The sequence below is a fragment of the Bicyclus anynana genome, chromosome 8 (assembly GCF_947172395.1).
Source record: "Bicyclus anynana chromosome 8, ilBicAnyn1.1, whole genome shotgun sequence".
NCBI classification, from domain to species: Eukaryota; Metazoa; Arthropoda; class Insecta; order Lepidoptera; family Nymphalidae; genus Bicyclus; species Bicyclus anynana.
The window spans coordinates 4,500,106-4,513,166 of record NC_069090.1 but is presented as its reverse complement, the minus strand read 5'-3'; the positions used below and the strand labels follow the sequence as shown (position 1 = coordinate 4,513,166).

General features: G+C 36.1%; 1 protein-coding gene across 1 annotated transcript; it reads left to right on the top strand.

Moving 5' to 3' along the window:
• The first annotated feature begins 646 nt into the window (after window positions 1-646).
• Window positions 647-12,971, top strand: LOC112058628 (peroxisomal biogenesis factor 19). The gene is made up of 8 exons (XM_024099544.2): window positions 647-827; window positions 3,261-3,413; window positions 4,278-4,328; window positions 5,179-5,270; window positions 8,786-8,914; window positions 9,620-9,771; window positions 10,748-10,868; window positions 11,551-12,971. The coding sequence occupies exons 1-8, from the start codon at window positions 764-766 to the stop codon at window positions 11,659-11,661; spliced, it is 873 nt and encodes a 290-aa protein (XP_023955312.1). The 5' UTR covers window positions 647-763; the 3' UTR covers window positions 11,662-12,971.
• Window positions 12,972-13,061: the final 90 nt, after the last annotated feature.

The following is a 13,061-nucleotide window of genomic DNA, read 5'->3' as shown; positions in this document are numbered from 1 at the left end:
GCTATGGGACGAAAGAGAGAGTGATATTTTCGATCTGCCTAGGCGAAACTGTTGTTGTTGTTTAGACAACTTAATAAAGATTATTAAAGATATCAAGAGTTTAAAAGTACTCGTATTAGAGAAAAGTTGTGTTAGTCTCCGTTTAACTCAAAAACGGCTGTACCGATATCGCTAGAAATGGGTAGGGAGGTAGCTTAAACTAAGAGATGAACATAGGATACTTAAAGTAGGGGTAGTAGGATAGGGTTAGAGTAGGGTAGAGGTACGAGTAGTAGGTAATAGGATATGGGTTAGATAAATACTTTAGAATAATACTTAAAAATAATGGTATTAAAGATTTTTCAAAAATTCTAGGGGTACCTAAAGGGTTAAAAAGTGGTTGATTTCTTTTTTATAATTCGTTCTCGTTTCAAGTTATCTTTTTGTAAAATGATGAGTGGTGTGTATAACACATGCAAAAATATCAACAGGAGGTGATGAAAAAGGGGTTGAAAGGTTTACATCGAGCTCCACGCAATGTATTATACTACTCTATGGCTCCACGCGCTCGAAGCGATAAATAACTTACTTTCAGTTTTTTTAGAAAATGTGTGAAGCGCATACAGAAAAAAAATTGTCTATGACAGTCTTGTGATAGAAAATTAACTGGCAATAATTTTGTGTTTGTCAAAAATTTTGAGAATATTGCTAAAGAATAAATTTCGTCTTTTCTGTATTTCTATTTTTTCTATTTATAAATAGTTAATCTAAAAAAATCATAATAATGTCGGAAAATAAGGATGTTGCAAAAAAGGACGCCGACCCTGAACTGGAAGACTTGATGAACAGTAAGTGGAAATTTAATATTTATAACCTAAATACATGTTACACAACGTCGTCTTTAATTCCTCATACAATAATAATGGCATAAATAATTAGACATGAATTAGCAGAAGTCCCATTGGAACCGAATAGTAATGATTTAACTTTTTTTCCTCCAAAAAATATTTGCGTGTAATTTTGTAAACTTTGGACTCTTGAAAAATTTCATCATTGTCAACACTATTCGGTACAAATAATTTTACATAACTAGTATACTACTAACTCCATAAATCTATAAGTTAATAGAAGTACAAAGGAAACTTAACGACAAACACACTAAAGCATCGACATCACATGGCTTTGATACAATGATTTGATACAATTTGCCTTTCATACAAGGATACATATTTCATACAATGATAACATTACACCCACATGCAATGACAAGAAATAAGTAATAAAAAGTACCTTTTGAGTTAAATATAAATAAATAAATATACTTACACAATACACATCACTATCTAGCCCCAATGTAAGCATACAGAGTAGCTTGTGTTATGGGTACTAAGATAGTTGATATTATAATATTCATATACATTTACATACTACGTATAAATACTTATATAATAAAAATATAAATACACACAGACACTGGAAAACATCCATGCTCATCACACAAATATTTTCCAGTTGTGGGAATCGAACCCACGACTGTGGATGCAGGAAGCAGGGTCACTACCCACTGCGCCACGCGGCCGTCAAAGTTGCCAAAATGCCAAAATTAGTGAAAACCACATAGCTGTGTATATTCTTTTGTTGTTTGTTTTTTTTTAAGAAATTCATTCTTTTCAAAAGAATGAATTGTAAACATGTACACTGTTGACCATGACTAAAAGGTAGAAGTCATGGACTAAATATTTTATCAGATTTTTAGTTGTTCACAAATGGTCAAACTGTAAACATGGCTAGTAGTGACATAGAGTCATCCATTGAAGTACAGTAAAAGCTACTTATTCTCTGCCATTATTCACATTTTCACAATGATAATTTTATACTAAAGATAGGAAATGTCCCTACAAAAGCACCACAAAAAATTTGTTTGATCCGAATTTAGCGACTACTAAGTTCTATATTATCTTTCTGTCTTTCTATCTTTCTGAACATACAACTAGACAATATGTAAATATCATTGCATTTTCACTATTTGTGGTTTTAGTTTATGGCCCAATTCCTATATTAGCAGCTAAATATGTTATTCACATCAGCAAATTTAAACTTTATGTTGCAAATATTGCTGAAAAGGCAAATGGAATGAAATAGTAAATGTGATGTAGAGAAGTGAAGGTTTAAAAATAGTGGCTGAATATCAGTCTGAATTAAAGAAGCTTTTAAAAACGGCTAAGCAAAAAATAATTACAAAATTCTTTAAACAATTGTCTAAGATCGAAGATAAAAATTAATCAATATGGTCAAAAACTTCAATTAATTTATTTTCTTTCATATATTTTTAGAATTCCGAACATATTATGTAGTACAAAAATGGAGCCCTTATTTATTTTGTCACCTAATAATGTATCCCATATCAAATACCATTCCATATTCATGGTTTCTGTATTTGTGGCACAATTACATAACATAAGTGAACAATAAGTGCCACACTTATTTGAACTCCAACTGCAAAGCTGAATTGAGATTTAACATTTTTTTTAAAGTATATTTGCTAATTTTTCTTTATATGACCAATATTCCCAGCTATTGAGGCTCTAAACAAACAAACATTATTATAGAAAATGACTTAGCATGTCAGGTGGTCCTTTTGTTTATTTTATTGATACTTAAAAAAACATTACTTATTGAACATGGTAAATAATGATTATTTTAAAACAACAAATGTATTGCTTACCGGCTCTTAACCTTATATCTTGCTAGTAGACACAATACAGACAAATCAAATTAAAGTTTCAAAAGTGCTTGTTAAAATATGAGCCTATTTCTAAATAATTTTTTTTTTAAAGAATATTTGCCATATCATTTTTTTAATGTGACCAATATTCCCAATCCCCTCCAACTAGTTGATAAAACTGTGTTAGGAGTGGGCACGAATAGACCAATGGGGCGGGGATCGAACCACCACCCCTCGGTGATGAGTCCGACTGTGCTTACCGTTGAGCTATTGAGGCTTTAATGAATTTGATTTTACAAAAAATTATTTAACATCAATTATCTTGCCATTCCAATTTAAGTTAGTAACTAGCGAACTCAGTCAAGCTTTGCATTAAATAAGCTATTTCCTATTGACAACTAACAGAAACTTTACTGAACTGTACAAAGTTGTAATATGAAATTTGGAAAATATTTTTTTATCTTCCCTTCTAATCCTTGTGATGGAAGGACGTCATAACTTGCCATCTTTCCATGAACGATTAGTATCACACAAGCAATACATAATTCTATTTCAGGTGCCTTAGATGAAATGACAAAGAGGCTAGATCGGGAGGCAAATCCTCAGGAAGTCCCACAGAATATGTGGAGTGAGGAGTTTATAAAAGAAGCCGCTGCCCAGTTTGAAAGTAACATGGCTGCCATTCTCGGCGGATTTAGTGGAGTACCAGGTAGTTTTATTTGTAACTAACTATGTATATCACCTTGTGGATATGTCCTCCGTCTTTGATTCTGGGGGGTGTAGGTTTGAATCTGGTCCGGGGCATGCACTACCAATTATTCAGTTCTGTGCATTTTATGAAATTAAATATCACGTGTCTCAAACGGTGAAGGAAAACATCGTGAGGATACCTGCATACCAGAGAATTTTCTTTATTCTCCGCGTGTGCTGCCAGCGTGGTGGAATATTGGCTTAACCCCCTCATTCTGAGAGGAGACTCGAGCTCAGCAGTGAGCCGAATATAGGTTTATAACGACGACTTGACGACCTCCGTGGCGCAGTGATATGGGCCGTGGATTTACAAGATGGAGATCCTGGGTTTGATCCCCGGCTGGGCCGATTGAGGTTTTCTTAATTCTAAGTCTAACTGGTGGGGGGCTTCGGCCGTTGGTAGTTACCACCTTACCGATAAAGACGTACCGCCAAGCGACTTAGCGTTCCGTTACGATGTCGTATAGAAAGCGAAAGGGGTGTGGATTTCATCCTACTCCTCACAAGTTAACCCGCTTCCATCTTAGATTGCATCATCACTTACCATCAGATGAGATTGTAGTTAAGGGCTAACTTGTAAAAAATTAAAAATATACTGTTTCAGTGGGAATACAGCAATAAAATTTATGACAAAGAATTTTGAAAATTGGTTCCATATTCCGTTTTATTCCAAGTTTCAGCCAAACCTATTTGTAGTTTTTGTGTGAAACTAACAAATATCCATACAGAATTTCACATTTATAATATTAGTTGGATGTGTAATGCAATAATAATATTTAAAAACAACTGTTATGATATTGTAAAAATGTTTTATTTGTTGCAGAGGACCAAATATCACAGGAACAAATTGCACAGACATTTTCTAAAATGGCAGGTTAGTATTTATTCAAATTCAACCCTTTCCCGCTGCTATATAACCTCACAAACGCACAAGTTGCACTAAAAAGATTTACATAACTAACGAACGCCCGATGGAACTCAGTTTTTCACAAATCCCGCGGGAACCATGGCTTTTTTTCCGGGATGAAAGTAGCCTGTGTTAATCCAGAGTAAAATCTATTTCCATTACAAATTTCTGCCAAATCGCTTCAGTAGCCGCAGTGTAAAGGAGGAACAAACATACACACTTAGACACGAACTTTCGCCTTTATAATATTAGTGTGATAAATAAATGAATAAATACTAAACATGGTTGGGCAGGAAGAGCAAGACAAACAGAGAAGGGTTTACCAATTTTAAAGGAGTAACCTTAACTGTACATCCCTTGGTCACAAGTCCTGAACTCTCGAAGATAGTGATTGTTACAGAATCAAACATCACTGTAAGCCAACCTAACTGTTGCACACTGTGGTAGGTATAACAGAATCCTCTCTCCTTTAAGAAGCGAGAAGGAGCTCGCTCCTTATAGAAGAGGGGATTTGAAACTAGGCCTGGTTGTTGGTAGATTAAATATAATGATATGTTTATAAGAACACTATTGATCGCTTGGCACTTTGTTTCAATGAAATTATTTTTGTTGCACAAATCCCACTGGTATTAGGTCTATGGGTACTTCGAGAATAAAAAAATAGTCTATAAGTTAATTTAATTTAACAGGTTTAATTAATTTAAGTTAACAGAAAAATCAGTCCAGTAGTTTCGGAGTAACAAACAAACATATGCACTTACACATTTCCACACATACTTTCGCTATTATAATATTAGTGTGATTTGATGGTTATTAGAAGCCGCCGCACAAGTGTTAAAGCCGCCTACGGAAGGAGCCGTCACCGAGCCACCGCCCGCAGACCCTGCGGTACAAGAGAAAATAGATGAGGTATACAAAACAATATTCAACTGTTATATGAATAAAACTTCGTCATCAATCGCTCCTATCATCAGACTAATTACATAAGGACCTGTCTCGCTATACGTTACTTTTCTGTCAAAGTATATGATCGTCGATCTAATGCGATTCTAAAATCTTATACAAAACAATGTTAAACTATGGGAACAAAACTTCGTCTTCAATCGCTCCTATCATCAGACTAATTACATTAAGGACCTGTCTCGCTAGGCGTTACGATTATAAAAACTTTTGCGAAACAATGTTAAAGTATATTAATAAAACTTCGTCTTCAATCGCTCCTATCATCAGACTTATAACATAAGGATCTAGCTGCATATCTCCCTTGTGGAAACAACATTCCTTTTCATGAAACAAGTCTCGTACGCGGCGCTAATGCCTTAATGGCGCCCATTGTGAATTGGTAATGGCGGTCTTATTGTCATTTGTGTCAATTTTAGTTCAGGTTTTAGCTGCGAGACTTCTTTCATGGAAAGCACTCTAAAGTAGTAGACCTGAAGCTAGTGGGCCTTTATAATAGGCTGGTGATGATGATGTCTATGGTCTACTATATACTAGTTCAACATTTATGAATTTGTAATGTTGTATAATGTATTCGTAATATATTCTTACTGGTACTCGTATTTGTAACTATATCTGCACAGTTTGTCTGCAAACAGCGTGGTCTGACCGTCTGCTACAATATTACCAAGAACGCGAAACAAAGTCACGTGCGAACACAAATAGCCAAGGCCATAGTTGCATATTAGGGTTCCGTAACCCTGGGTTACGGAACTAGGTGGACTGAGGACATCAAGCAGATTGCAGGGAGCCGCTGGATGCTGGCGAATCGAGACCGTTTTGTTTGGAAGTCCATGCAAGAGGCCTATGTCCAGCAGTGGACGTCCATCGGCTGTTAATGATTATGATGAATCTAAAGGGTAAAACGGGACCCTATTACTAAGATTCCGCTGTCCGTCCGTCCGTCCGTCCGTCTGTCACCAGGCTGTATCTTATGAACATTGATACTTAGACAGTTGATTTTATTTATGACAAATACTGAAATACAGAATGAAATGTAATATTTAAGGGGCACCCCTACAACAAACGTGATTTTAAGTCCACAAGGAACCCTTATAGTTTTGCCTGTCTGTCCGTCCCTATGTCACTGAATGTGAAAAAAGTCGTAGAATAAAATCTTAAGTTGTTTTTAGGGTACCTCCCTTAAGTGTAAAGTAGGAATGATTTTTTTTTACTTGTATTATCATAATATTTATTTATCGTCATAAATATAAAGATATACCTAAGGGGTCTTCTACCAATATTTTTCGGTTAAGGGATCTGTTTGTAGAATATTAAGCTTTTAAGAGCAAGTCTTTGTTAGAGCCAAGTGTCCCTCTACCGGCTAAACGGTTATTTAAGCAGGATACGTGAAAAAAATTAAATATTAAAATTACAAGGAAAACTATAACAGCTAAGTAGCAATTGCTATTTAAAGAGTTATTGTCAACCGACTTTAAAAACGTGATTGGAAATCGAAAATTGCATTCCGTTGTTAGGTAATTAAAAACAAAAAGTTGTCAGTAAGATATATCTAGAGTCTATTTAAAGTAGAAAGCTGAAATTTAGTATATTACTATACATATACGAGTATACTACATATATGTATATTACGTTTATAAAATGGTTAAAAAAATTGAAAAAAAAAATGGGATTCCTTCCCTACATGCAAAGTGAGGATGAACTTTTTATCGTCTGTCCCATGGTGTGGAGTATCGTAATCGGTATTTTTGTGCATTACATAAGGGATCAAAGTGCTAACTTAATCTACGGAACCCTACACAGCATGTGGCCCGACACGCACTTAGCCGGTTTTATAGATAAGAGTACGGTACCCTTAGTGCGCGAGTCCGACACACACTTGGCCGGATTTGTTTCCCGCGCGTCAGTTGGTCTCATAGTTAAAATAACGCGCAAACAGTAGTGTCAATCAAACAGGAATAACGGAGTCAGCATTTTGATTAATGTAACATGATACTTAGGGTTCCTCCACACATAACGTATAACGCTTCTAACTGTGAGATAGTGTTACGATACGATATATGTTTCACCACACATATTAAATTTGTTCACATCAAACCAACAATACGATTTTGAATCTCTCAGAATGAGAGGGGTTAGGCCAATAGTCCACCACGCTGGCCCAATACGGATTGGCAGCCTTCACACATGCAGAAAATTAAGAAATTCTCTGGTATGCAGGTTTCCTTACGATTTTTTTCATCACCGTTTGGGACACGAGATATTTAATTTCTTTAAATTAGAAAATCTTACTTGCGCAAGTAGCTTCCAATGCGTTGTCCACGTGGCAGTATACTTGTGCAAGTAAATCGATACGTGTGTGGCTACCCTAAAGGTGACTATGCACTATGCAACTCATGTTACAACTTAATAAACTGTGGCTGTGTGACGTCAAACCATTCTCAACGCCGTAGTAAGCTACAGGTTGTGTTAGAGCGTTGCGAACACGTGGTTACTCAGTTATTAAACCTCACAAAATTTAGGTAAGATAAACATCATCATCATTAACAGCCGATGGGCGTCCACTGCTGGGCCTCTATCCTGCACTTCCGAACACCAGCCTCGAGCCGCCAGCACGTTGGACCCCAACGTCCATCGGCTCTTCGAACCATGTGCCCTGCCCATTGCCACTTCAATTGCGCGACTCGCTGAGCTATTTCAGTGATTTAGGTCCTGCGGAACTCCTCATTTCTGATTCGATCACACAGAAATTCCGAGCATTGCTCGCTCCATCGCACGCCGAGTGACTTTGAGACTTCTTATGAGGCATAGTTAGAAGATAAATTTACATTTTGTTTATTTTAACACAAAGCTAGTCTATCTAGATTCTAGACTATCCGTGCGGTGACAAATCTGAAATAATGCCGGTGAGATAAATTTAACCTCCACGTGGTATATCCTAGACACCGATCAATAACTTTGTATATATTCAAGCCAGTTAATAGTCATTCTAGTCGCGCTAACCCTCATCATCATTGCTTTCCACCAGGCATGGTTGTAATCAAGCGCAAACCTATACTATTTATTTATCTATAGTTGTAATATTTTAAAGAGGTTAAGTTCGTGTTTGTGAAATTGTAGGAGGTAATCTTTAGATCTACCGAACCTATTTTGAAGACTCTTTCACTAATTGAAAGCCGCGTTATTTGTAAGTGTCATAGACTATGTATTATCCCCGTATTCCCAAGGGAACGGGTTCTACGCGGTGCATCTGCTAGTTTAGTATTCAGTAAACTCATTTCATTACATTTTTATCAACTAACTATTGTTAAAACAACAGTTTAAGACACTCAAAGCGAAAAGCTTCGTTTAACATCATGAGAAGTTTTCGCTTGACACTTGATTTCTAAAGGCAGTGATCACAAAACATGTATTAATAGTGGTTACAGTAAATTTCTCGATTAACTTATGATTTTCTTTTAAAGGTGTCAGCGGCGATATCACAAACTCTTCAGAACCTAAATACTAACGCGGAAAATCTACAGACTCCGTTTTCGGACGCGGATCTTGCAAATATGTTCAATAACTTCAACCTTGGAGACGGAGGTAACCAGGTGAGATGCTTTTGTTATATTATTTTATTCCCATAAGAGTGAAACATAAGAAAATAAGTGAAATAAGTACACTTTAATAAATATAAGTACTATTTATAAAAGTTACGTTAAATAGTATTTTTTTCAGGCATGTTTGCTAAACATGAAACTAGCCGCTTAAATCTCTATATTATCTGGTCAGACTACTGTTCAGCTGTCTAAAATAACGAAATAGTGTAGAATTATGATGAAATAAAAAAATAACGATCGCACGTATGAAAGTTCGTGCGAATGTTAGGTACATCACAGTAAAATACGAGTACATTTTAGCGAGCATTCTACCGAGAATTCTGGCGAATATTCTAGTGAGCAAATTTGCTTGGAGCTTTTTGCGGAGAAAAATATCTTTGACGAGCACCGAATAGAGCGTTCGCTAGAATTCTCAAGATCTTCGTAGCATTATTTGGCTCTATGCTTGGCGATTGTTTAGTTCGACAAATATAAAAACGAATGGCGGCGAATGCTTGATGTTCTGTTATAAGTGAATGCTGAAGTCTATCAGCACCTTGATTCTGCACAACTTACTTACCTGTATTAACCCGGCAACCACGCCGAATTTCAGCAATGCTTAGCGGTCGGAATAATCAAGATAGTACCCACACGCTATATCGTGAAGATCTAGCTTGTGGGCCTATACTATTTTGGCCAACTTCATTTAATTTTCAGGAAGGCAACATGTTCCTACCTTTCATGCAAGGCATGATGCAGTCTCTATTATCTAAGGAGGTACTCTACCCATCGCTCAAGGAACTGGTGGAGAAGTACCCAGCCTGGCTAGCGGAGAACAAAGGGAAGATTGAACAGAGTGAATATGAGAGGTAAGAGTTCTTATTTCATCATCTTCATCATTATCAGCCGATGGACGTTTACTGCTGGACGTAGGCCTCTTGCATGGACCTCCAAGCACAACGGTCTCGAGCCGACAGCATCCAGCGGATCCCTGCAACCCGCTTGATATCCTCGGTTCACCTAGTGGGGGTCGACAAACACTGCGCTTACCGGTGCGGGGTCGCTATTCCAGCACCTTGGGACCCCAACGTCCATCGGCTCTTCGAACTATGTGCCCTTCCCATTGCCACCCCAGATTCGCGACTTTCCGAGATATGTCAATCACGCAAAGAAACTCCAAGCATAGCTCGCTCAGTCGCCCGCTGAGTGATTTTGAGCCTTCTAATAAGGCCCATAGTTAGAGTTCTTATTTACACCAAAGATCTTTTAATTTATTTTTATTTTTTAAATCTGTACCAATTATAAAACTACTGAATAAATTTTCATGCGATTTTTACAAATAGATAGAATAAGTGAGTGAGATTTAATTATATAATTTCTCAAGATTTTGTGTAAATTGGTGGAAATGTGACGATAAGTGTATGAATAAGTTAAGCCGTGGAAGGAAGCCATGTTTTTTATCCATGACATTGCCTGAACCCTTTGGGATATAACAAAATGATGCATTGTTGGATATTGAAATTTGAGGCGCTTTTATAGAGTTTATTTGAGTCGCTTTTATAGAGTTTAGGGGGTCGAAGTGGACAAGTGGACAATAATACAGGAGTACATTCGTTCGTGTATTGTTATATAAATACTCCGCTCGCGTAAAATCTATTTTTTAACTTGAACCATTGTTTTTTCCAGAATAAAAAGAATCCTATATGTTGTTCAAAATCTCTATCTTCCTCACTTCTACTGAAAGAAAGTGATTGTGTTTTGCTTTTGATATCGTGTAAATACGTATAAGCACTTGGAAAACAGTTTTTTATATCGCACTTTCAAAAACTTTATACCCCACTTTAGATTTGAGCAGCAGCAAAGTCTCATGCAGCAGGTGTGCGCCGAGCTGGAGCCGGAGCAAGAGACCGACGCGGAGGACGTCAAACGAAAACGCTTCGATACCGTACTCAAATTGATGCAACAGGTAACATTTCTTTTCCAACCTTAATCAATCAACCAATCAATCAATCAATCAATCAATCACTCAATAAATCAATCAATTTATTTATTTGCAGATGCATGCATTAAATATATACAGGTCGGTAGATGTAGATAGTAAAAGTATCTTGCCATACCAAACGAATAGTTGGAAGTGATAGTAGGGGAGCCCGGGATGCTAAATTTGGAGTTACTAAAGCGTCATTGGAATCGATTAGATTTGGTAGATTAGATGATGGAAATAATAAATGGTTATATACTTTTATCGCTGTGTGGAAAAAAAACTACACACTTTAAAGTCTCCTCTCAGAATGAGAGGGGTTAGGCCAATAGTCCACCACGCTGGCCCGATGCGGATTGGCAGACTTCACACACTCAGAGAATTAAGATAATTCTCTGGTATGCAGGTTTCCTCAGGATGTTTTCCTTCACCGATTGAGACATTGATATTTAATTTCTTAAATTGCACACAACTGAAAAATTGGACGTGCATGCCCTGGACCGGATTTGAATCCACACCCTCCGGAATCCGAGGCAGAGGTCATATAAAAAAATTATACCTTTTTAAATATAAAGATAAAAAATATTATATTTAACCGACTTCCAAAAAGGAGGAGGTTCTATGTTCGGCTGTATGTATTTTTTTTTTAAACATACTTTTATTTCAGATGCAAGACCTAGGACAACCCCCCACCGAGTTGGTTGGTGACATATCCGCCCCCCCGGAAGGTTTCGTCGCGCCGGCCGGCCAAGACGCGTCGCAATGCACCGTCATGTAATGACATACAAACACACATGTCTATGCACTATGTAGTGTACGAAACGTATAGACTAATTGGTGCTTTACTGCGGAAATGAGAATAATCATCTGTCATACATCTCTACTCTGTGACAGTGGTTCTGCTTTGTCTATGGTTTTAGTAAAAAGTAAAACACATTATGATCTTTGTTTAAGCCTTTTATGCTCCCATTTGTTGTAACACTAGTGAGCCGCCTACGACTTGGTTCGCGTGTTATTCAGAATTTTTTGGATATTCTTTTTCTGTATATATTACACGCCCTGTGTTGATCTAAGATTATCGGTTCAAAAATACCAAAGAATAACGAATAGACAAACAAAATTTTCAACAACTTTAGGTATTTACTTGTACCTTTTCAAAAAAGTTTTCATAAGATTAAGAGAAGTTTCTAAAACTTTCTCAATTTTTTTTTTCTGTAAATTCAATGATTTCCATTACTTTCCCTGTTAAATAAAACACTGTAACAATATAAAAGAATCATGACGTGATGATTATAATTGTTTCTTACTGTGTGAAAATTACGACAATCATTGTGACGATTGTCTTTTTGCAATTATATAAATTAAGGTAATTAAATTATTCTTAATAATCATAATCATATTGTTTGAGTAACATTGACAATGATTCTAATCATATTGTTTTGAGTAATGTTGACAATGATTATAATCATATTGTTTGAGTAATGTTGACAATGATTCTAATCATATTGTTTGAGTAACGTTGACAATGATTATAATCATATTGTTTGAGTAATGTTGACAATGATCACATTGTTTGAGAAACGTTGACATTGATTATAATCATACTGTTTGAGTAATGTTGACAATGATTATAATCATATTGTTTGAGTAATGTTGACAATGATTATTATGATCAGTGATTGTATAAATGAGTGAATCAATGAAACATATAAAATCAAATAAAACATAATTATGATGTTGCAAATAGTAGAGGAGCCCATGAATGTTACTTTGGGATTTACTCGAGCATCGTGGTGAGTTTTGCTACATTACAGTACAGAACATACAGTTTTGCTACATTTTGATGAAAATCTTGTAAAAATTTCTACTTTCAGTGATGGGAAAAGCGTTCACAGATTTTAGAGACACTTTGTATTACTTCAGCTTGGGGAAATTGGATGAATATTTTTGTTTTTCTAGGATTATGTCCTTCAAAATAATAAAGATATGATCAAGAATGGAAAGTCAACTTATTTTGCAACATTGCAACCATCACACTCCTTTAGATTACGCTCAAATCTTCAGATTTTTCTAAATGCACAGTTTTAAGCTATAAATAAAAATCTCTCGTGCTGGTGGGCTATGTATTTTTTGTGGGTTGTTTTAAACGTACCCACCAATATTATATGGTGGACGTAC

Bases quoted from the DNA above. Each gene is read 5' to 3' on its own strand.
- LOC112058628 (XM_024099544.2), top strand. From the start codon at position 764: ATGTCGGAAAATAAGGATGTTGCAAAAAAGGACGCCGACCCTGAACTG. The intron at 828-3,260 runs GTAAGTGGAAAT...ATTCTATTTCAG, and splicing joins ACTGGAAGACTTGATGAACA to GTGCCTTAGATGAAATGACA. The intron at 10,869-11,550 runs GTAACATTTCTT...CTTTTATTTCAG, and splicing joins TACTCAAATTGATGCAACAG to ATGCAAGACCTAGGACAACC.